Here is a 25,609-nt window from a genome sequence, read left to right on the forward strand (position 1 = left end):
TCTGAAAAATGTGTGTGATGGTGGAACAAGTTAAGTCTTATTCTCTAATTCAGCACTTACTGGTTAAATCTTATTTATGGATTGCATGATCCCTGGGTTTAAAAACTAATCCATCTTAGGCTGCTTAAAAAAATATTTTCTTATCTTCAGAAATGCATGAGCCTTAATTCATGCGATGTTTGGCATTTTTATGACACTGCGTTTTCTTTTTTGACTGCAGCAAAATTTGCTTGATGAGTGATTTACTGGAACGAAAGTAGATTTATGAGCTAAAGTAAACTTAGAAAGGAGGTTTGCCTTCATCTTGGGACCAAACCGATGCAAAGGCCTCTGGAGAGAGTGGTTAAAGGTGTTAAACGTTCAGCGGTTGTAAATTAAGGTCTTTATGTGCAATAATGTCCGAGACCAAGGCAAGACTACCCAATTTTGCTGAGTCACTTGTCAGCATAAGTAAGTAAAGCTGCAGTGTGAAGGTGGGAGATATCTAAAGGGTTGAAAATAACCAACGTTCTGGAAATCTAAGCTACTGAAAGAAGCTTTCCACTCTCAGCTGATTCAGAAATGGCAGTGTAGCTCTGGTTTGGCACGGAGATGAAAGGGCAGCGTTAGCCGGGTTTTTTTGCTCGTTGCTTCGTCGTCTTCCACATCAACACTTTCTGTTTATCACCCCTGAGTCTGTCTCCCCGTCCATCAAAACTTTGTTTCCCTCATTCATCTTTCACTTTTCCTTTTTGCGTTTTATTTACCAACTTAAAAACCTCCAACACTGAACACAGACTGCTTTTGTTACACTCTATGTTCACAGAAGATGTTGGCACTCAGTTCCCTGTTTTAGAGTAATTATCTTCAATTTGAGTCAGTGAACTATCATAGCTTCAAAGGTCAAATCCATGCCACATACAACACAAGACAGCATGTAAACAATAATGATGATAGACTTGATCAAAAGTTTTCTTAAATAAGTATTTATTTTTACAAAATTGTGTAAATTTGGCCAATATTTGGCACCTCGATGACAAAACATTTCACAGAAATGACAAACCGGAACATGTGACGTACCAACATGGCAATCACATTGCAATGTGTACAAAATAATAAATAAATAGAACATATATGTCGTGAAAAATATTTAAATTATGACATGTATAGAAATCCTAGATAACATGAGCATGAAAGACTCCCAGCAGCTACTGCACTTCACAGCTAAAGACCTGGCAGGCAGGAGATGACCTGTTACGTAAAGGCACTAAATAGTTTCAGTCGGTGAAAAAATGTCAAGTCACATAATCCCTTCTATGTAGGCGTAATAACCTGTTATTGCAACTGTATAATGGCATTGTGGAGTATAATGAGCAGGACTGCTTTGGTCCATACACAGCAGTGATTCTGACTCAGTGTAACAGAGGGATTCCTGTTAGATCCTTCCAGTTGAAATGCTATTTGATCAGGTTTTGAAGGAGTGACCGTGACAGCAACACGATCAATGAATATCATTGATTTATCCGTCCGCTTCTCTTCTTTCTCTTGAACTCCCTGTATTGTCTCTGACCTCGTTCATCTGTCTGACGAAGCGCCACTGAGTAGAGAAAAGTTCTCTGCTCTGGCACCACGAAGAGAACTATCTTCGAACCTCTTTGGGCTCTTCATTGTCTTCCACTGGCTTTAGAATTGGGAATCCTTTTCCCCCTCTGTAGGACAAGGTGCGGAGGAGGGTCTGTGGTGTTTAGGAGGCCCTGCTCTCTCCCTCCCAGGTTCTCCCCCTGTGGTGCTCTCTCACCCTCCACTTCTCCAGCAGCAGACGTGTTTTGAGGGCAGACCTGATGGCTAGAGGCGACACCCATTTCTTATTGTTTCTTTTCCTCATCCTGTAAACAAAGACAGATAACAGTCAGACATCTGAACCATCGATCCCTCAGCTTATGGAAAAAGTCAACCTAGCAGGGTGGATTTGAGCTGTCACTCATATTTAAACTGCTAAGTGTCACAATTTTATGAAGAATTATGAATGTGTCAGGAAGTACAGACGGATGGCGCCGCAAACTTTGAGAGGCGAGTTTCAGACATGATGGCACATGCTGCTCAGAGTGTATCTCTGTATTACTCTCATGTTGAGATACAGAGCGTGGTGCATTAAATTCCACACAGTCTGAGAGGTTAGGTGGAATTTATTGTTGTGCTTGTCAAGCTGGGAATTCCTTGCTTGAGGGTTATTCTCAAAATTCCAAGTGATGACATCTCTCAGGCAAAAAATATGTACACTGCGATCAGTGTTGGAATGTAACCGTGTACATTTACTCAAGTACTGTACTTTATCAAATCACAATTTAGAAGTTTACTTTATACATCTAAAAGGCACACATTTGTTTACGCCACTGTATTTGATTTAAAGCTTTTTTTTGCAAAAAGTTAATATATTATTATGGCCGATGTTAAGCTTTGCAGCAGTATTATGAAAATCAGTACACATTAACAGGCTGCAACATTTAAGTTATAAACCGATTAATGCGTCACTTGTTATAAGAAAATATGATTCTGAAATGGGGTCTTTTTTAAATGATGTGCTTTTTTGATGCTTGTTTTTTTTTAACTTTTACTAGACAATAAATGCAATAGGCTACTTGTATTACTTGTAACAGACTTTTATTGAAGTAAAACATCTAAATGAGTCCTCTATTTACTGAGTGGTAGTAGGCTAATTACCACTTGTACTTATTTAGCAAATACACTTTAGGTATCCTATAGCCTGTTGTTTTACCCTTTAATCCGCCCGGTGACTGCCGCCAGCCGGGGCTCACACTGCGGCCCGACACAAACATCGCGCTCTGCGGGGAGAGTCTCCGTGAGGGAGGCTTCAGACCTGCAGGAGAGAGACCATATGTCATTTATTCATCCCGGGCTCTTTCCACACTTTACATTTAAGACACGGAACTTTTTTTTTCACGTGTTGGAAACAAGCGCTCGTGCGATTAGTAACCCTGACATTAAATATGATGAGTGTTCGCAGTATTATAGTTTTTTCGGGAGCTGTATTGAAAATAGATGACATTGCCTTTGCCTACCTGAGGAGGTTTTCCAGCCCGCAGAAGTTTCTACACGTGTCGTCGTTTTGATTGACACACCTGCAGCGCAGGGGTCCGCTGCTGGTTGCTATGGATTCTGCGACCGCGCGCCTCTTCCTGGGACCGTTGTTGCCCAGTCCGTATGAAACCACGCGCCTGGAGGAAGAAGAAGGAATGAGAATTAATCAACTGAAATTAAAGTTCAAAACTATTCAGCTTAAAAGCGTTGTGTTTAGGGTTTAAGCTGTCAAAAATAATCATTTGGCTTTCTGAATAAGTATTCAAATATATATGCTAACAGGGAAAGGGTGCACTTGATTTTTAGAGTTAGATTAAAACTCTTATAGCCTAATATGTTAATTGCGCTAAAAGAAAGCCCGGATTAAACACATGCACAAACAGTATACATATGCAAGTCCGCACGTTCTAGTGGTCATATCGGGACTTGAACCGGCGACCCTTCAGTTTCCAAGCCAAGTTCCAAAAGACTGAAATACTGCTTTCTAAACTCGCCGATTGCTACTCATTTTACCGATAATAAAACGTCTGATTCTATGCTAATTCGGCTGGAGAAAGTATGGAATCCGTGAATGTAGACTTACTCAGGAGTGTTGACCCAGATGATGTCCAGGTGGCAGAAGTACACACACTCGTTGTCCATGAAGGTGGCGCAGGAGCAGCGTTTGGTCCGCACATGGCGCTTCTGCGAGTCGGTGGAGGCGGAGGGTGTCTGTGCAGCTGGAGCTGATAGCACTGTAAGGAAATCAAAGTGATCAAAACACTGCACACCAGATATTAAGCTGACCTTATGTCAGGACGATTCATATAACAGAAACATTGCAGATGCGTTGGCTTTACTGTGCAGAGGTATAGTTTAACTGACATGATTTGAATCCAAATATTACTACAGTATATGTATTAGTGTATATGCACAAATAGTTAAATGGAAAAGCACAAGACAAACAAACAACTAATTACGCAAAAATTACCTGCGCTGAAAGTCCAGGAGTGCATCATTGACAAAACGGAAATCAAAATGTATACATCCATTTTTGCAGGCTTTTTAAAAACAAAAGTATTTATCAAAAATGAATAATCCTCCAGAAGGGGACAAATATCCAGTGTATCTCCTTCGCAAAGTGTTTTTGTGCTCGTCCTCGGAGATTGACGCAGAGTTCTCAGTGTCTCAGTGTCAGTGCTGCTCCACCAGCGCAGCCTCCTCACTTTATACTCTCAGTTGCCAGACCCCCCCCCCCCCCTCCTCCTCCCTTCTCTCTCCCCCCCCCCCCCCCCCCCTGCAGCAGGGCCGCTGTGTCCTTGACTCCTTTGGCTTGTTCCCAGACAAATCTGTTTGTTAGCGGCCGGCTGATAAGCAGCAGTGTAGACCAAGCAGCGGGGCTTTGAGATGCCTTGGATCCGACTGTGATGGGGGCGACCTGTGCCTTCCTCTTTGGGAGTCTGAGCAGCAGTTATACCTCTGAGCAGCAGGCGGCAGGCCAGCAGCACTATCAATGCCACTGTTTGAATGGAGAGCACTGCTGTGGTATGAGCTGTGGAAGTTATATATTATAAAGGATAAGTGTAGGGACTCTAGGCTAAATATTGAGTGGTGTTACTGTACCTTAACCAAAATTTAAAAGTAGAACATATCCTATTACTCAAGTAGAAATAATTCATATGTGGCTTAAAACTACTCAAGCAAACATTTGAAATAGATGAAGCCCTTTGATGAGGTGGATTGGACAGTTGGAATAAAGAAATCAAAGTTTATTTTTGCATCCTTCTCTTTCTATAAGAATATGTTAGGGTAACATTTACATTGGCCTGTGTGACCAAGTGTGTGGAGGGGTGGCAGCAGTTGCTTGAGGTTGTAATATTTCGTACTCAGGTGAGAAAAGAAGATGCAGAGTCCAGGTGAAGAGTTAACATCAGTACAATTACCAGAAAATGTGCCTATTTGGATATTTACACAGAACATTGCTTGATTAGAGCTGCAATTATGAATGCTATTGTAATGGAAACACATGGACCCAACACAAACTCACACCATGGATGTGAAATAAGAACTGAACTCTGGACCCAAAGATGGCGCATATTCAGTCAAATGACAATTGCTCGCCTCTCACATACCATGGATATATTATAGAGAGTTCTGGTTGAAGTGTTCGAGACAGAGCCCGCTTCACATGGAAGTTGCTAAAAAAAACTTCAAGTATATTACATTATATAGTGACAAGGTATAAAAAATGCACGGATCTTACAGTAATCTACCACATCCATAGTGCCCATAAATCAAGCGCGCCCAAGACTTTTGCTGCCCAATCTGACTTCCTGATTAGATGCTAACATGATATCCTGCATTCACATCTTAATTAGACATTCAGACTCTGGGAAGGTAGAGCTGTTGTCCTCCGTTGAAAGGTTGATGGTTCAATCCATGGCCCGCTAATGTCTTTGGGCAAAATAATGAACCCCCAATTATTAACCCAGGAGTATGAATGGTTATCGCTCCTGAATAACAGGTGCAACTTCTATCAGTAGCACTTACAACACAATTCAACATTCATTCTTATCTATATCAGGAAGGTTTTTAATTAGAGGCTTGTTCTTTTACTGTTGATAACATGTTCTGATTTATTCCTTCCTTATTTAAGGGTTATGCAATGATCTTTCGAAAATGTTCTCTGTGAATAACTCCTGTTCACTTTAATAAGTCAACAAAATATAACAAGAATTTGAAACCTGGCTTTATCCAATCTCCAGATTTCTGTTAAGGAAATAAATGCAAAATACAGAAAAAAGCTATTGGTATATGTTTTCTTTGTACGTTTTATGGTTTTATCTATTAGTTAAAACACTATTTACTTGAAGTAGCTCCCCTATTTTTTTAAAGATTATATTATATGTTCATATATATAACAACAAGAATAAATCCAGTGATATATTGCTGGCTTTGTTGAAAACAGTTTGCCTCAGGGGCAGGTAAGGATTTCATAATTTCAGTATTAATGGCTTACTATTCTTATAGTGACGCAAAGTATGAAAACACTCTTATGCAAGAGTCAAAAATAAAACCATTTCGATTTCTTCTCATGTGTGCGTGCAGTTGTAATCCGGTGCTGCCCTCATGTGGACGTGTTATGCTACTACACACATGTAAAAGTCATGATCGACAGATAGTAAATGAAACATCTCTCATGTGTTTTGCTTGCAAATCCCTTTATGTTTTCATGTGATTTACAGTTATTTACATGAATCAATATATAAAACATGTTCTTCTCTTTCTGACTCTCTCTTATTCCAGTCCCTGCGGTGAAGTGACTGACAGGCAGAATGACAGCGGGATGAACATTATGTTTCCTTCTGAGAGTAAACATTCAATCATGACAACAATAATAACAACCATCTAGCAAACTCTCATATGAATCAAACGGATTTAGAAGACACTGACAAACGAAGCCTTCTTATTCTCACCCTGTATCTTAGAAATGACGTTACATTAAATGACTTTTGTACAACAGCCAACATGTTATAAAACATGTATGTGAAGTCACACACAACGCTTAATGAAAGGGAGGGAGAAATATGTCTCAATTATTTGGAAAAATTACCTTATTTAAAAAATAAATCTGTTAATAATTTTTGTTAAATCACCTAGTGCCAAAGTGCCTCTGAAGCTGAGCCTTTGCAGGACTCAGGGTTTCCACCAGATTAATGAACTAGTGTCAGTCAAATCCCTGTTTAAATATGTTCTGAGCAAACAAGATTCCTAGTTGTAGAGTCTCAATTGTGCACATTTACTGCTATTTTCAGTTTTATATAATTGCAAACTGAATATGTTTTGGTTTTGGACCCAATAAGAAATTTGACAAGGTCTATTTAGACTGTGTGACATTTTGTAGACCTAACTATTATGAAGACACAGATGAATTGATATTAAAAAACGTATTGTTGCATTATTGTAATTTCTAGGAGACAGGGTTGCCTGCTGATAGGGAATCAGAAAAGTGGGTCTTTTCGGAAGGCAGTGACAATCAATGTGTGTTTATTTCCGTCCTCTCTCTACCTCCTCCCTCCCTTTCCTCCCCCCTCACTGCTCCCTCTCCTGCTGTCCATCTTTGTTGATGACGTTTTTGAAGAGTGTGAGCAGGGGCCTCTGGCTGCGCTCGTCCCAGCTCTTCATGAAGCCGCCGTAGCGTTTGACGGCCGGCGGGCCCCCCCAGCGGAAGTGGCTCATCTTGTAGGTGCCGTCTTTCTTCTCGTGGACGTCCCCGGGGACCAGCTCCTCGTCCTCTTCTGCCTCCTCCTGGGCCTTCCCACCCTCCTCTGCTGCCTCCATCATCCTGCTGGCCAGCTCCCTCCTCCTCATCTCCCCAGGGAAGAGCTCCGCTGACTCCTCCTCCACGCCATTGGAGGTGTACACTTTGACCGGGCGGCGCTTCCGGCCAACAGGCTTCCCCCAGCGGAAGTGCTCCATGGAGTAGGAGCGCTTGGCCTGAGGGGATGAGGGGAAGGAGGTGGAGGATAAGAGGGATAGGGAAGCAAGGGACACAGGGTCTGACGGAGGAGGAGGAGGGTGGAGGAGGGAGTCGACGGGCACCTCGGCGCTGAGGTCAGAGTGACAGAGCTGGATACACTCCTGCAGGTGGAGAGGAGAGGAGAGTTTACTGTGTCTTAAGAAAGGGCGATATGGCAACATCTTCCATCCGGATAAAGGTAATTGCAAGTGATGGAAAGTAACATTTACTCAAGTATTGTACTTTTTTGTACATATTTGTACTTCAATTGAGTATTTCCATTTAATGCTACTTTATACCTTATCTACTCCACTACATTTCAGAGGTGAATATTGTACTTTTTAAAAAACATTTATTTAACACTCACAGTTACTTTGTTCATAGAAAAAACACATGATATGCTGATTTAGTGTAATGCACTACTGTACTACACGGTATCCTAATTTGGTAAGGTTTCCAATCTACAATACTAAAATACTCTTACATGTATAAAAACAGGATGAAATAGTAATATAATACTGTGAGAAATATCCATTCTGCATAACAAGTACTTTTACTTCTTCTACTTAAAGTATATTTTGATGCTTACTTTTGTACTTTTACTTACATATGAAATCACAACTTTGACTTGTAATGGAGTATTTTTAGACCATATTTGTTTTAGTCCATTAATGGATCTGAGTACTTCTTCCAACACTGGTTATTTAATTATCCAAATAAAGATATATTGCACTATACAGACTTTAGTGTGTGTGTGTGTGTGTGTGTGTGTGTGTGTGTGTGTGTGTGTGTGTGTGTGTGTGTGTGTGTGTGTGTGTGTGTGTGTGTGTGTGTGTGTGTGTGTGTGTGTGTGTGTGTGTGTGTGTGTGTGTGTGTGTGTGTGTGTGTGTGTGTGTGTGTGTGTGTGTGTGTGTGTGTGTGTGTGTGTGTGTGTGTGTGTACCATGATGCTCCTGTCAGAGTTGATCTCCTGACAGCTCGGATGTTCCCAGCACTGACTCACAGCTCCTCTGGCCACGCTCACCAGCGCCACAGCCGCTAATAACCACGCAGGACACATTTTCCCTGCCAGCCAATCAGAGAAATTACTAAATAAAAACCTCACTTTTACAACGCATACAGTCAAATTAAAATCGGTAACACTTTACGGTAAGGGCACATGAATCATCATGAATTCATGCATGACTTAATGCATGAAAAAGCATGAATTCATTCATGTAGTACTCATGAACTATCAGTAATGTACAGGTATTAATGGTATCTCATGCATGACTTAATGCAGGAACAATACCTTAATTAATGCATCAACTAAGGTATCTCAATCATCATGACTTCTGAGTTATTAATGATGTTCATGTGTTCTTCATATAGATCTGCAGTTAAAGTGACAGGCCTAAAAACTGAGCAGTCACAGCAAAGTGTTGCAATCATGATTAACTAAGCATGACTTTTTCATTACTTCATCATGTTTGTGCCCCTTCAAATAAAGTGGTGACCCGGTCGGTCGGTCGGTCGGTCATAGCAGTGCATGTATTCTGTTGAATTCAAAGTGTTGACCCCAACCCTGTTCAGTGTGTTGACCATTAATCATATGTTAGTTATCAGTGTAAACGATGGAACAGGGCACCACTTTATTTGAAGGGGCACAATCATGATGAAGTAATGACAAAGTCATGCTTAGTTAATCATTAATTAAGGTATTGTTCCTGCATTAAGTCATGCATGAGATACCATTAATACCTGTACATTACTGATAGTTCATGAGTACTACGTGAATTAATTTATGCTTTTTCATGCATTAAGTCATGCATGAATTCATGATGATTCATGTACCCTTACCGTAAAGTGTTACCCAGTAACTAATATACCTACAAATACTTATATTGGTAATGAAAAAAATATATTTAACAACTTAATTTTAAAGCACTCCTTAAACAAAACATAAGAAAATGCCAGGTTATAACAATATAGTAGTATTTTCTAAATATACATTCATAAATAATATTTGCCTATGTATGGTAGCTTTCAGTGTCCTCCTTTTGTTCAGATGAGAAAATTAAACATTTATTTGTCATGAAATATTTGCTTTTTCATAGCCATAAATGTTCTTTTATAATCACAAAAATGTATTCTTTTAAAGATCACAAATGACTTAGTTGTAATAATTTAAATGACAAATTAGAGATTTTAAACTGTCGGATCAAAGATTAGATCCTCCAAAATCAAAATCATTTTTCCTGTTGAGTTATTGTTTTAAAAACATTTTAAGTTTGTGACTGGATTTGACATATAAAGTAAATATAATTTGTACCTTTATTTCACATCCTATGCTCTTAATGGTAAGTGTATTTGAATATTATTTCTTCCTAATTGTTTTTTAAAATGAAAACCCTGAAAAAGCAGATAAAATGGGGTTAAAATGAATATTATATGAACAGAAAATGAAGATACTCACCACGCTGTCTTCTCTCGCTGCTGATTGTCGTTCGTTGGGCAGAGACTTCTGTTGTTCCTCTACCTTTGTCTCTCCATCTGACCAGGAGACTTTATATCCTGTCAGCCAAGGACGCGCGCGCACGCACGCACGCACGCACGCACACACACACACACACACACACACACACACACACAAACACACACACAAACTCTCACAGATGACGTTGTACTGACATATTATACCTCCGGTTCCCCCGACCACACAACAACATCATCAAGTAACTTAAAATGTATCTTTACCGATTTATTTCATTTTCATTTAAGAGTAAACTAATTTATTAAGGCAGAGACTAAATATATTTGTGTCAATATTTTGTTTAGAAAATGATATCATGGTTAGCCAATTGATACATCAAAATGAAATCCCATTGTTTAAAATAAAGGGTGAATTAATTTCAACATAGTAAAAAGTATTAGAGTTTTTTTTCTTTTTGGTTCAGGCTGAGTGACAGGTTTTAATGCTCTAAACACACTTTAAGTAAAGGCTTCCTTCCTCACATCTGTTCCCTATTGTTACCACATAGTGTATTTTCTACCTGTAACTCTCTATAGTTGAGGAATACGCTTCCTACGGTTCAACAATAGGAAATGTATACTGTATCTTTACGGATGGAAAGAAAGGCCACAGCAGAGATGTAATGTGCTTTGTGAGTATTTCACTGTCCAGGCACTTTGTTTTCTTTGATTTAGGTGGTGTAGGCTGTACTAATCATACATGTTAACAAAATAACATGACTCAAATCTGTGAACTGGTGTAACAGTTCCATTAAAGAAGAATGTGATTTGACAACAAGTCTGAATTGTATCATATACTGTACATATCTTGTTAGCTAATTAGCTAATTCCAGAAGAAGTTCACATAATTAAATACAATCTGCCTCAAACATTCAAAAGTCAACACATACGAGGTTAAATCCAGACTGCAAAAAGAGGAACACAAATGGAGACAAGGCGTTCTCATTGCCATTCTCTACCGGTCAAACAGACGCACTCAGTCTTTTCCAGCTTTCCCAATGACCAGACTCCAACATCCAACCATTCCTGCCATTCTTGTCTCTTGACATTACCGTTCACCTGCTTCTCCATTTCCCTTATTAGTGTCCCAGTATTTATACCACCCCCTGCTCCTGGACAGAATGTAACATCTGAAACAGAAACTGTATTGAACTCTGTAAACCTCTGTCAACCCTTTCATCTTCAGCCTGAACCTGCACCTGATAGTCCATTCCCTCCAGCTGGACTCACCCCCATGGCAGATGTTGTACATGGTGAGGATTAAACCAATACACATCAAAATTCAAGCCTTATTATTGTGAGTATGCTAATGTTAGCATTTAGCTTAAAGCCTGGCAGTGCGGCTAGCATAATAGCTTAAACGCATTAGTCTGTTTAAATGAAATCTTTATTTGGCAGTTAAAAAAAATCTTAGAAAAGTTTCACATGAGCCTCAAATGCAGAAACGCACAATATTACCAAGTGAATAACGATGTGAGAGAATTGCGTAGGTTTAGGCACCAACATTAATTCTGTAAGGCAAGAAAAACATTTAGGGTACAATGTAAAAAAAGATCGTAATTTTACAGGAAATAACTGTAAATGTTTATAGTAAACATCTTTTTTTTTTTAAATAACTTGCAAAAACCTGTAAAATGACAGATATTAACTATAAATTAACAACCCAAAACATTATTTTAAGTATTTTGACAATGACAACAAATAACGTTTATTTCCTTTTTAACAGGAAATGTACTATATAATATTTACAGTATTTTTACACTTTCAGAAAATACATGCAGATGTACGTAAAATAAAAAGTATTATCTCTAACATAAATCATTTCTCAATATTCTATTGAATCCACCACAAACACAAAATATCCAATGTTGAAACAAAAGTAAATAAATATGTTTTCATTAAATTCCTAACTTACTATATTGTAAACATCTACAGTTGATAATATCCTTAAAAAAAATAAAAATCATAGAAAGTGGAGAAATCTCTGCAGGGAGGACCAAGGTTTGAAACACACACTGTTATTTACTCAACAATAAGTCACAGTTATCCTTGTTTTATTTGTGTTCTGTTGCTGTGTTTTTTTTCCATTGGTCAATATACAGTAATAAGCCTTAGTTTTACAGTATAATGTATGGTTTTCGGATTCTGGCCGACAGCCAGAGCTACGGCACTTGAAATAGAATTCAGACATAACACGGCAGACAAGTCAGGCATGTTTGGAATGAGTCCACAACACTCCTGATTGGTTAATATAAACGTAATCGAAGAAACCTGCCAATGAGAACTGTCCGCGCCTGCCGTTCACATTTGAAACTTCCGCGTCAGTTGGAGCAGGTCTCCTCCTATGGTCTCCTCCTGCGGAGCTACAGCTGTCTTAAGTCTACTGTAGGAGTTTATGGATTAATATCGGGATCGTTTTACATAGACGTTAAATATGAACGTCAACAAAGAACAGAAGACTTGAGATCTGGTGAGTCCTGCAACTGTAATGGAGTTAAACATGTATTTAGATAATCCTTTGTTTGTGAATGTTTTATTTTTTTATTTAAGGTTACGTTTCTTCTTCTAATTAGCTGAGTTTCTTCCCGTGAAGTTGGTATGCATCATTAATAGGTTGTTAAATGTTAAGAAGCCCTGAGATGCTGTTTCTTGCAAGATGTTGCGCCCGGGAAACCTGGCTTAACATGTGGCTGCTAACGTTAGCTTACAGTTTATTGCAGTGCTGCCCCTCACCCTCTCGTCTCCAACACGGGAGAATTACACATAAACATGCAGCGGGGTGTCACAGCGTTGTCGCCAAGTTTAATGTAAAGTTTCACAGATTTCTTACTGCGGAATCCAGTTTGTTAATGTTCAGTAGCAAACAGCTAGCATTGAATAAACAGCTAACCGTTAATGTTCGGCTATTACAAGCTAACATGACTAGCTAATGTCACACTGTGTGAACCAAAATACTTTTTGCATTACTACATCATACATGCTTGGTCCAAATCAATGCTAAAATAATTATTTTTGAAAAAAATTTGGTTAAAGTAATGTATTGCAAAGATATTTACTATTAAAATTAATTCGGGTTACTTTTGACACATGTTGGTTGTATGTTGTGTTACAAAGGGTTTAGCATGACAGCTGTGATGTTCACTCTTTTGACAGAGCACCAGTGGACAGTGAAGACTATGGAAGAGATGATGTGATGGCTTTGCGTGGAAAGCTTCTGACGGCAGCCTGTGTCCCTCATCAGTCTCTCCAGGCAGCACCCAGCTATTATTCCATCTTGCAGATGAAAATACTTTGATATGTGAGTAATAACTAACTTGTGTCTAACATAATAGAGAACTGCAGTGACGCGTCGTAAAACCCGGAAGTAAGTTAGCATTTTTAGCACTTCCGGTTCCTTCCTCAAAAAGCAATGCATTTTTTCCATAGGGTTTTGGAAAATAGCTCGAAATAAGGTCTGTGGTTGACACAAATTTAAGAGATAAATCACGTTTTGTTCTACGACATTAAATACGTCAGCAGTGACCCCACTGGGGATTTTTGAAGAGTTTACGTGTCTGAAAAACGATGGTTGTTACCGAGTCGCTGAATAGGACTACAGAAATTGTCGAGGCCGTTTTACGTCATTACGCCGAACACGTAAACACTCCCGCTAAGTTTGTTTTCCCCTGTGTTCTGCTTGAAAGAAAGTACCTACCTATCTTTAGTATCTGTATATCTATATCTGACCATTAGAATCTGCATTTTTGAAATTGTCGTTTTTAACACCGTAGTTTTACAAATTATAGAATAATTAATTACCAGTGTTTTCCAATTTTACTCGGCAGTTCGTTTCGTTAACTAAAGCTAGCGCTAATAGTTAATTACGCAATGGTTTGTTGCTTTGCTCCGGGTTGCAGCCACAGGTCTTCGCATGAAACGTGCTTGTTCTATCGTTTCCCGGCCGATGTTTTCCAAAGGAGAGTCTGGATTCGTGCCATGAGGTAAGCTGACGTTACATTTTTGTCCATGTCACGGTGAAATGTAAATGATGGGTAGTGACTGTATCGCCGTTTTAGAGATGGCGCTGCTGAAAAGACCGCAACATAAGTCAACATAATGAATACATCCTATTAAAACCTGCGTGGTTTATATGATAAGTCTAATTAGTACAAGCAGCATAACGTTTCACCATGTAACTAAAGACTGTAGTCAGGGAAATCAGTTTGACATATTGAACTAATAACAAATCACCTCTGGCTGGCAGAGAACTCTCTGCTCCATAGCTTCTCTTGGAAGTAAAATCACATGTACATTTTACATTTATATTCAATTTAATATTCCATCCCTCACATACTTTTGTATATATAATAACTTATATATTGTTTTTCTTGTTATGCTGCTGCAACACAAACATTTCCCAAATTGGGATCAATACAGTAATATCTTATCTTAATTCATTAAGAAATATAACTATTATAATTAGTGTAGCAGCTGACACCTATTTTCAATATGGATTAATCTACCATTTATTTCTTTAGTTCAATTTTCATCTATAAAAATGTCTAAATAGTGAAAATGTTCCCGAGACTTATCAAAGTGCAAGGTTATATCTTTAGATGTTTTGTTTTAGCCTATGTACTGTATGTCTTAATGCTCTTACAGTATATGTGACGGTGTGACTTCCATGAAACTAATATTTTATATCTTCCCAACAGACGAGCTGACAGGAAACCTAACACTAACAACCACAACATTGCAAAGGCGAGTAAATGTAAATTAAAAAAGATTCACAATTTTTTTATTTCTTCTTCTTTCTTGCAGTGAGGTGAAGCTGACCTTGCACTTGGTGCCAGTAAGGATGTTCCTTACGCAGGCTGAATGTTTCTCCTTCCTTACTGACACAGAAGCCCTTGATTTGCAATGCTTCACTAATTGTCATTTCCCTGGCTCCGTAGGGAAACTTTACCTCCAGCACAGCGGAAGACCCTACCAGACCATCTGGAGATGCCCCCAACAATCCTGATAGGGAGAGCCACAAATCTGACTCATGGACCTGCATCTGGGTTGCAGTGGTGAATGCCCTGACGCCCTCACATTCATTCATAGTCCCCCACTGTACAGACAAAACACCATCAAGGGCCTGTTGTTGCCCTAGCACCCTGGCAATAAAGGAAGCAGTCACACGCTTTGACCTCAGGACAGCTCCAAAGTTGCTGGCAGTCAACCTTCCTTTCCTGAACAAATGCCAGTTTGGGTTGGTTCGCTGACCAGTGGTAGCCACCTGAATTGCCCTCTGTTGCTCCTCAGACAATGCCATGCTTGCCACAATTGCCTCAGGTCCCTGATGCCCAACAGATTTGATAATTTCAGGAACAGTAAGTGTTTCCAAGCTGCAGTGTTCCTCTTCTGGCTCGGGGGAGAGAAGCCAAGAGATTCCTGAAAACCTGCCCCCGAGTCTGTCCCTCAGCCAGTCACGATCTTCGGAGGTGGGCTCTCTTGTGAGCGGGTTAAATTAGTTATTGGTTTCAACAGTCACATTAAAACAGTTACTAAATCAGCTTACTATCACCTAAAGAACATATCTAGGATTAAAAGACTAATGTCACAGCAGGATTTGGAAAAACGTGTCCATGCTTTTATCTTCAGTAGACTGGACTACTGCAATGGTGTCTTCACAGGTCTCACTAAAAAATCTATTAGAAAGCTGCAGCTGATTCAGAACACCGCTGCTCGAGTCCTCACTAACACTAAGAAAGTGGATCACATCGCTCCAGTTCTGAAGTCTTTACACTGGCTTCCTGTGTGTCAAAGAATAGATTTCAAAATACTGCTGCTGTTTATAAAGCACTGAATGGTTTAGGACCAAAATACATTTCTGACCTCCTGCTAAATTATGAACCATCCAGATCTCTCAGGTCTTCAGGGACTGGTCAGCTTTCTGTCCCCAGAGTCAGAACTAAACATGGTAAAGCAGCGTTCAGTTATTATGCTCCAAACATCTGGAACAAACTCCCAGAAACCTGCAGGTCCGCTGCAACTCTTACTACTTTTAAATCCAGGCTGAAGACTTTTCTTTTTGTCGCTGCTTTTAATTGAACTATTCATATCTTAGAGTGCACTGTAACTTTTATCCATGTATTTTTTCTTTTAATGTTTATTTTATTAGCTTTTCTTTTTAATGACTGATTTTAAATGCCATTTTCTTAATGTCTTTCATTTTTTGTAAAGCACTTTGAATTGCCTTGTGTTGAAAAGTGCTATATAAATAAACTTGCCTTGCCTAATAAAGATTTCATGTGACACATACAATTGATTTGTTGATGGGAATTAATGTGAATAAATTAACTCTAGGTTAACGGTACTCTTGCTATCACTACTCACCGACACTATAAACCTTGTCCCTCATGCTAGCCCTGACAACACCGGTAAGCACACCTTCATCTAGGCAGCACTGTTACGTGTCCTGACTTGTAGTGGTTCTCTCCTCTATCTACGCTCTTCTCATCTTTGTAAAACGATATCAGACTGGTAATTGACACAGCCATGACTTCTAGTTAAATTCAGTGTGGCTAAAATGAAAAGCTTTGTTAAAATATGCAAGCATGCGAAAGTCAAATTCAGCTTTATTGTCAAAAATTCGACATGTGTTAAACATCCAGAAATATCGAAATATCGTTTCCCACAGTGTGACATGTATACATAAAACAAAAGAAAAAGGGCCTAGATAAACGTGGTACACATTAAACAAAACAAAAAGGGCCTAGATAACCGGGGTATACAGTTTAAAATGTTAATATATTTAAAGTGTTCAAAGTGCAGTTTCAGTGCAAGTCAGTTGAAACGATCTTAAATTGGCGTGACGTTGAAGTCGTGCGACCCTGCTGCTGTACTGGCTTGTAGTTCGTTTATAGCATAACGTTAGCATTTTGCTTCTGGCGACTAGATTTATGATTCAAAAATTAGTAGGGTTGACATGTGGAGATTATCCGGCTGAACAAAACGTGATCCCTCTCTTAAATGTGTGTCAACCACAGACCTTATTTCGAGCTATTTTCCAAAATCCTATGGAGAATTTGCATTGGTTTTTCAAGAAGGAACCGGAAGAAGTTTACTTCCGGGTTTTACGACGCGTCACTGTGGTTCTCTATATTGAATGTGGTTTAGTAAAGTATTTAAAAATACCCCACATTGTACATGTACAGGACAATCAGACCTTGTTCAACAAAGATCATCAGACAATTGTTTTGTCTTTGAGGAAACACTAACATTTTATTTAGTGTTGTTTAATCAATCAATATTTACTGGTCTTGAATTTCCTCACTGGATTACAAAATGCTCGAATCTTATTGTACAGGGACATTATGCAGATTTCATCACCTGAAGATGAAAATATAGATTCAGCGATATGTATCATTTTAAGGAAATAGACCATTAGTGGTATTGACCGAAGCTCCGCAGCTGTAGCTAGGCGCTGCTAATGAAAACTCAAGTGCTCAATTTGTTGGTTTTTCTTTTTTATTAAGAATTGACCAAGCATATCTTCCTCTTCGAAATTCCAGTTGTACTTCGCTAACACGCAGGGCCTGGGAGGGTGCGTTTGATTGTTCCCGCCCTTTACCTCATTTATGGACCAGGTCATGTTAGACAAGCAATCCAGTGGTTAGTTTTAGGGTAAGCTCAATTATTTATTTTTTTATTTATTCAAAGGGACTTCAGAAACAAGTCTCACAAGTTTGGCTCGAGGTAAAATTAATAAAAGCTAACTGTTGTTAGGCTATGTTCCCCCCTTCTAAACTTATTGTGTGTGTGTGTGTGTGTGTGTGTGTGTGTGTGTGTGTGTGTGTGTGTGTGTGTGTGTGTGTGTGTGTGTGTGTGTGTGTGTGTGTGTGTGTGTGTGTGTGTGTGTGTGTGTGTGTGTGTGTGTGTGTGTGTGTGTGTGTGTGTGTGTGTGTGTGTGTGTGTGTGTGTGTGTGTGTGTGTGTGTGTGTGTGTGTGTGTCAAAGGTCCATCATACAAGATTTAGGGGATCTATTGGCAGCTGCTGATAATAACATCCATCATTATGGTTTACTAATAGTTATCACTTCACTTCCTCCTCCAGCACCTGGACACAGCAGGAACCTACGCCAGGATCCTGTTTGTGGACTTTAGCTCTGCCTTCAACACCATCATCCCGGCTCTGCTGCAGGACAAGCTCTCCCAGCTGCACGTGCCCGACTCCACCTGCAGGTGGATCACAGACTTCCTGTCTGACAGGAAGCAGCACGTGAGGCTGGGGAAACACGTCTCTGACCCCCGGACCATCAGCACCGGTTCCCCTCAAGGCTGCGTTCTTTCCCCTCTGCTCTTCTCCCTGTACACCAACAGCTGCACCTCCAGTCACCAGTCTGTCACGCTCCTGAAGTTCAGACGACACCACCCTCATCGGACTCATCTCTGGTGGGGACGAGTCTGCCTACAGGTGGGAGATGGACCATCTGGTGACCTGGTGTGGGGAAAACCACCTGGAGCTCAACGCTCTCAAGACAGTGGAGATGGTTGTGGACTTTAGGAAGAACGCAGCCCCACCCGCCCCCATCACTCTGTGTGACTCCCCAGTAACTGCTGTGGAGTCTTTCCGCTTCCTGGGCACCATCATCGCCCAGGACCTCAAATGGGAGCAGAACATCAGCTCCCTCATCAAAAAAGCCCAGCAGAGGATGTTCTTCCTGAGGCAGCTGAAGAAATTCAACCTGCCAAAGACGATGATGGTGAACTTCTACACCTCCATCACGGAGTCCATCCTCACCTCCTCCATCACCATCTGGTACGCCGCAGCCACAGCCAAGGATAAGGGCAGGCTGCAGCGTGTCATCCGCTCTGCAGAGAAGGTGATCGGCTGCAATCTGCCATCCCTCCACGACCTGCATGCCTCCAGGACCCTGAGGCGGGCAGGGAAGATAGTGGCCGACCCCTCCCACCCTGGACACAAACTGTTCACCCCCCTCCCCTCCTGCAGGAGGCTCCGCTCCATCAGGGCCAAAAACCTCTCTCCATCAGGACCAGAACCTCTCTCCATCAGGACCAGAACCTCAGGACTAGAGCCTCTCTCCATCAGGACCAAAACCTCTCTCCATCAGGACCAGAACCTCTCTCCATCAGGACCAGAACCTCTCTCCATCAGGACCAGCACCTCTCTCTATCAGGACCAGAACCTCAGGACCAGAGCCTCTCTCCATCAGGACCAGAACCCCTCTCCATCAGGACCAGAACCTCAGGACCAGAGCCTCTCTCCATCAGGACGAAAACCTCTCTCCATCAGGATCAGAACCTCAGGACCAAAACCTCTCGCCACCCCCCCCCCCACTGACACTTTACCTCAGCCACAACGCAGACTCTATGCATTACATAATGGAGATCACAGGATGGTAAATAATGCAATGTTTAAATATTGCTTACTGCACATATTTTATATTCTATAATTTATTGCATTCTATTTCGATGTAAATTACTGCTTTATTTTATTGCTATCTTACTATATTGTTATTACAGTATTCTTAATATAGTACTTTTTTTTATTTTAGTTTTTTATTTGTATGTATGCACCACGACACCTAGTCAAATTCCTCATACGTGTGAACCTACCTGGCAATAAACCCGTTTCTGATTCTGATCTTTTTGTCCTCTAGGTTGCACTGCCACGTCTACAGTAGCGCAGAATGGACAGAGGAAACATGATTGGGCCTCAAGTTTTTTGCAGCCAATATACATTCTCCTACAAACTTGGGATAGGAGGCTGAGTGAACAAGTTATCCATTGGTTAGAACCTACATTGTTAGACATACTAAATCCTGCACACTGCTCCTTCAAATTGACAATGTGAACATATGTTGCCATTTTGTAATTTTTAAGTTATTTTCAGTTGAGAATGTTTCAAAATACTTTTGTTTCTACTGTTTATAAGTATGATGTTTAAATATGAAATGCTGTATTCATTAGTTGTACTATAATTCGACAAATATTTTTATATTTTAAGTTTTCAGAGTAATTGTTTCCTACAGAACATTTCATTGAACCTGTTTGATTGGAAAATGTTAGAAAAAAGCTCTAAAATAACAGTATTCTCGCTGTAGAACTTTAGGTTCTGTATTTATTTTAGTTTTTGATCATACAAATCTAATAAAAAAATATATAAAAAACAGTTTTTCTCATCAAAACTTTATTTAAGGAATAGGAATGTAACATTTTAAGACAATGGATTTTGAAAAGAGAGGAAAGTTTCCTCTAAAATCTTTAAAGACAATTTCTGTATACTAATTGCTTTTGCACTTTATTTCAGTTAATGTATTTTTACTTTCATTTTATGTTTTTTTTATTTTATTTCTTCGTTGTACGTCAATGGCAACAATTTTGACATTTGACGCGTCTGGGATTGGCAGTTAACACATTCCTAATACATCTAGACTGATGTTTCATAATGCAAATGTTGTTTATTTGTGTGCCAAACCCAACCTTCAACCTGTCTTCAATCACCAAAACCCTGTCGAGACTGCAGACTCCAAAGACATAATGGCACACAAAACACACCATGAAAATCTCCATCCAACGTTCTACGTGTTAAATGTCAAACTACGCATCAGACAGATTAACACCAAACCGACATGTTGTCAGAGGTTGGAAGTGGGGCTTCAGACATGTGGGTGAGAGTGTACAGTTACACCCAGACTCACCTGCTGCAGCATCTTCCCTTTGTCCAGGGCCTCTGACGTGTGATCAATCCGAAGGGGATTGACTTGTTTAATGGACCACCGGGGAAAAGGTTGAACATCTTTTTATCAATGCTCTGTGTCCACGAGGAGCCTCTCTTTAAGTTTTTAAAAAAAAACAAACACCAGCTGCCTTCATTTTAAACCTTTAATACATTGTCAATAGAAGTGCTTGGCAATAAGTGGTACAGTGTCTGAAAAACGACCCGTTCCAACCTTGGATCTGGTATAATAATTGTTGTGTGTGTGGAAACAAACCAACAATGAAAAAAGGTGATTTACCCTTTTCTTCCCTTAACTAGAGGACACATACTTTTGTGTTCCTTCCACTTAAATGCTGAAATCGATTACTCTGCTTAACGTAACCAGTTTTATCCACCTTTACTTGCCAAATAAACGTTATTTTAGCTTTAAAAAAACGTCATTGATGATTTGTTATACATTTGTGAAAAGCTCTAAATAGTTTTTAAGCTAATGTTAGCTGGCGAACATTAGCTGGAGAACGCCAGCTGGAGAACGCTAGCTGGTGAACGTTAGCTGGCGAACGTTAGCTAACATATATTTATAATTATAAAACGGACAAGTCAAATCAAGCAATCTGATTGGTTCTTAGCCGTGATATACTGAGCGTATACCACGGGTAGAATTGTAAGTTACTTTTCACAACAAGTCAGTATCCCTCCGCGTCTGAGAAAAACAGTATACCGTTGGTCTGAAAAGCAAACATACTGGAGCAAGAAAGCAGCGGAGAAGTAACGGGGCAGAAGCCCTCCTTTTTGACGCAGCGGTCCAGACATAGACATCAAACGGCAAAACATATTCAGTGTGCAGTTCCTTTGGCATTAGGGCAGGGATATCTAGATACTTTTGAAGGTTTAACATAATGAATTGTGCTACTTTTAAAGCAAGCAACGATGTTTTCAAATCTGTAATCAAAGAGGTCCGCAAAAACGCTATCGACCAATCAGATTGCTGGATTTGACTTGTCAGTTTTATAAATATATTTAAATTTCTTCCGTTACGAAACAAACTTACAAAGCATAAAATGGAAACATTTAAGATTAACTTCGACCTCCGGGGGGGTCTTACTATAGTATGTAGGAGTGGATTGAGCAGTTCCTATCTCCAGAAAAAAAAGCACCTAAACTACGACATGCAGAGCTACGTGAAGAGCAGGTAGACCAACTGGAAAAGTAGCACCATTCAAAAGCTTTCTGATGCGGGTCTTGAAACAAAGCAGAGAAATTATGACCGTTAGTGGCCACAGGTGCGAAAGCTCTCTCCAGAGCTACTGGAAGCCCAATCTCGGGGACCGGAGAAAGTGGAGCAATATTCTCGCCACGCCAAGCAACAGCCTCGAACAACCTCAACCTATACAAGTGACCACGTAAGCCATGCTACTGATCCTGGACAGGTTTTCAGTGGCTGCACAATAAACAGCAACATACACATTAATGTAAATAAACAGCCAAATAATGGATCAACGCTCTCTGTCTAATTATGTTCGCTTGCTGTTAGTGTTGTTGCATAGCAACCACCTTGCACTATGTTTTCTGCAGAAGGCAAAGGAGGGACTATTTTATTTTGAACATCATTATTTACTAATAAAAACTATTTCAATTAGAGTGTGTATTTTTCTTTCATATTGCCACACTTGGTAATCGTTTTATAAAAGCAATAGCTCACTTCAGGCCGTGGTATATGCTCATTATATCACAGCTAAGGGGCGTGGTTCGGCCCGACGCGAAGCTGTGATATAATGAGCATATACCACGGCCTGTCGTGAGCTATTGCTTAAATGTCAACTGTCTGTTCTGACCCTTGCCTACCATTCTGGCAGTAAGTTATTATGAAACAAAAACGCTATAGAGAGGCGAAGTCACGCCCATCTACTTCCGGTCCATGGGACCCCGGAAGCGAAAAATTATACATTGAATTCAATGGAGAGAGAAAACGTATCTTTTGATCCCGTTTGAATTGTGCCACGAACTACAAATATGATGTTTGTCAATCTTAAACAATCATTTCCATGTCAAAAAAGTCACATTTTGTCGTAAAACTGTTGAAATATAAGACTATGAAAAATACGCGACTACAAAGACTACAAATCCCAAATCCCATTCTGGGTCGCGCATGTGATGTCACAGGCGATAATGCTCCAAGTGGTTGCGACTCGTAATTAAAGCGAAGAAGAAGATTTCATAACTGATTTATTCCCTCCAATAAATATAAGAGATTGCTCCAATAAATTTACTTTTACAAGATGCCTGTGTGCTTTGTACCATGTTGTAATCACAAAAGTGATCATACCACTTGCTCGTTCTATCGCTTCCCGTCTTATGAAAGGACCAGGAGTCGCTGGATCAGACATATCAGGTAATATCATAGGTAATATACATGTTGTGCATGGAACATAGTCAAGTTAGCTACCTAGCTAGTAGCGACGAGTAGCGAGCACGTTAGTTAGCATTACATTACTTAGCCTTGTCATTTTTAGTAGCCTTACCATTAAGTTATTATTTTATTACATGAAGTACACCAAAATGTTAAACAGTAAGAGTAGTCATCATCGTAAGTATTTCGTGAAACATTTGAAGAGTGGCCTACTGCGCCCTCCACCGGGTGCTAAGGAAGCAGTTCAGGGAGAGTCGAAGGAAGGCAGGCAGGCAGGGAGCTTTGCATGACATTCTTCTGGACGTGTTTCATTGTGATGACAGTGAGGGTGAGTCAATCTGTTGGTTGGAAAGACAGTAGTTGAGTGATTACTGAGAGAAAATTATTAAAATAGATAATTATTCAGTGTTGTTACTTTAAAGTGTTGTTACTGACCTTTTTCTCTTTTATTTTCTTTACCTCACCTGTAACTGCTGAGACCCTGAGGAACATGCACACTGGACTGACCTGCTCTGGCAACCTGATTTCCACTGTACATAATAGTATTTGGTTATGGTATATTATTTATATACATCAAAGGCACAATGCACCCCCCAGAGAGACACATGTATTGATTGTGATATTTTGCATAGGTCATGTGAAATCATCTTTACATACTAGAAAACTGTAGGAGCGGCAACTTGTTTTGAAATTGAATTTTTAATATCCGATAATAAAGTTGATCTGTTTTCTTTATTCTTCTCTCTTCCCAGCTCCATCCATCACCGTTCTCTGTTCCTGCAGGTCCTGCTTGCTAATAAATGCTTTATTTTTTTACACAGTTACAAATAAAGTCAATGTATTGTATGACATGAAGTTGTGCTTCATTCTGAGTCAATAATAAATTCATTCTGCCTTCAACTGCAAAATGATTGTGGACTGCACCGACATCCATGTAGCTGCCCCCCAGTAAGATGAACCAAGCAAAGCTGACACCCAACATACAGCTGTGCTCTTAAGTTGACATGAAGAATTTGTGAAATATTGGTAATTATTTGGAAAAAATGACTGACGATGCAGAAAACTTTTTTTATTTAGGAACAGTGGTCAGGTGAAGCATTTATCACTACATATGTGTCACACTTAAAAGGCCAAACACACTGGCCAAACACACCTCGTTTACAACTCCCCAGTTGACAGCCATGACTCCGTCTAAATTGTACCCCCCAAGCACCCTCTTCATGAGGAACGCGCATGGAGTGGATGAAAGTCCCGACCTCAGCACAGCACCAAAATTGCTGGCTGTCAACCTGCCCTGCCTGTGTAACTGCCACTGAGGATTTGTCCGCTGTCCTACGGTGGCTGTCTGGATGGCAGCTTGCTGGTCTCTGCTCAGTCGCATTGAGGCAAGAATTGCCTCAAGCCCCCGACCCCCACGCTCCTTCACCAGCTCCGGCACGTTGAAAATGGCCTGATGTTGAGGCTGCAGCTCTGGCTCAGGTGACAAAAGCCATGCCATGCCATGCTGCGCCCCTCAGTGCAGACCTGAACAAGTCTACTTCCTCAGTGGCGATGTCTCTGGCCAGTGGGTTGTATGTCTCCTCTTGCTGTTGGTAGAGTTGAGACACCGGCTGGACTACTTTTGAAGTGCCAGGCTTCCTCCACTGGCACTCGACTTCTGTGGAGCTGATCTGCCACATGGCAAATATTGCCAATGCTGCAGCGTGGCTGCATTTGTACATCCCCCGTGCACAACCACAGACGGCGCTCTGCATCACGCCATCCTCTCCCATGTAGATCTGTACAAATAAAGTAAGTACCATGTTTGTTAACATGCTATAATAGATTGAATGAGCAATACAAGGATGGTCCAGATCTGGGGGTGGGAGGGTTTATTTTTCCATAGTTTTGTCCTCTTGTCTGATTGTTGTTTGTTTTTTCTGAATTTTTTGTAATTTGTGTTGTATTGGTTGTGATTGTACATTGTATTTTTTTAAATGTGTATTACATTTTTGAAAAACATTTGATCAACAAAAAAGGATTTGGTCAGGGTCTAGACTCAGTGTGTAGTTTATGAATTAATCAATGCTCTCTACATTAGGAAAACATACCAGTGTACCAGAGGGAGTCACACACAGCTGTGCCTAGATAACCAAACAAATTGACAAGATAACCAAAATCCTTGAATCTACACACAGCAAATAAACTCAAATTACACAACGAGATGTAAAAAGGAGATCACACATATAGTCGATATAAAACTGGCCGCTTCAATCTGAAGAGCAAATAAAACAAAACACGGGAGTGTACCTTGTTCTTGTGAACACTAATGTTATCCACAGCATACACACCCGTATACAGTACACCCGTTCTAGGTTCTGATTGGCTCTCTAGGTTGGCATTCTAGCTTCTGACTGGCTGTCCAG

General features: G+C 40.2%; 3 protein-coding genes and 1 long non-coding RNA gene across 6 annotated transcripts; 2 read left to right on the top strand and 2 right to left on the bottom strand.

Moving 5' to 3' along the window:
* Window positions 1-942: 942 nt before the first annotated feature.
* Window positions 943-4,249, bottom strand: edn1 (endothelin 1). The gene is made up of 5 exons (XM_079655466.1): window positions 4,049-4,249; window positions 3,662-3,812; window positions 3,060-3,215; window positions 2,756-2,857; window positions 943-1,865 (listed from the first exon to the last, which is right to left on the bottom strand). Exons 1-5 carry the CDS (start codon window positions 4,107-4,109, stop codon window positions 1,724-1,726), a joined length of 612 nt encoding a protein of 203 aa, XP_079511592.1. The 5' UTR covers window positions 4,110-4,249; the 3' UTR covers window positions 943-1,723.
* Window positions 4,250-6,244: 1,995 nt separating this feature from the next.
* pomca (proopiomelanocortin a) lies at window positions 6,245-10,188 on the bottom strand. The gene is made up of 3 exons (XM_079653585.1): window positions 10,031-10,188; window positions 8,519-8,640; window positions 6,245-7,698 (listed from the first exon to the last, which is right to left on the bottom strand). The coding sequence occupies exons 2-3, from the start codon at window positions 8,633-8,635 to the stop codon at window positions 7,150-7,152; spliced, it is 666 nt and encodes a 221-aa protein (XP_079509711.1). The 5' UTR covers window positions 8,636-8,640; window positions 10,031-10,188; the 3' UTR covers window positions 6,245-7,149.
* On the top strand, window positions 7,654-21,475 carry LOC307021452 (uncharacterized protein). 3 transcript variants are annotated; one of them, XM_079653579.1, is made up of 5 exons: window positions 7,654-7,775; window positions 11,273-11,339; window positions 13,240-13,384; window positions 18,167-19,472; window positions 19,734-21,475. In XM_079653579.1, exons 4-5 carry the CDS (start codon window positions 18,534-18,536, stop codon window positions 19,755-19,757), a joined length of 963 nt encoding a protein of 320 aa, XP_079509705.1. In that variant the 5' UTR covers window positions 7,654-7,775; window positions 11,273-11,339; window positions 13,240-13,384; window positions 18,167-18,533; the 3' UTR covers window positions 19,758-21,475. The 3 variants fall into 3 exon arrangements, with proteins under 3 accessions (XP_079509705.1, XP_079509706.1, XP_079509704.1); XM_079653580.1 differs by lacking the exon at window positions 7,654-7,775 and having other exon boundaries at window positions 10,954-11,339; XM_079653578.1 differs by lacking the exons at window positions 7,654-7,775; window positions 11,273-11,339 and adding an exon at window positions 11,976-12,556.
* Window positions 21,476-23,599: 2,124 nt separating this feature from the next.
* Window positions 23,600-24,104, top strand: LOC307021461. Its single transcript, XR_013803158.1, has 2 exons — window positions 23,600-23,736; window positions 23,957-24,104. It is a non-coding gene; the product is annotated as an uncharacterized lncRNA (long non-coding RNA).
* The last annotated feature ends 1,505 nt before the right edge of the window (window positions 24,105-25,609 follow it).

The sequence above is a fragment of the Notothenia rossii genome, assembly GCF_949606895.1.
Source record: "Notothenia rossii genome assembly, chromosome: 10".
In the NCBI taxonomy this organism is placed as follows: domain Eukaryota; kingdom Metazoa; phylum Chordata; class Actinopteri; order Perciformes; family Nototheniidae; genus Notothenia; species Notothenia rossii.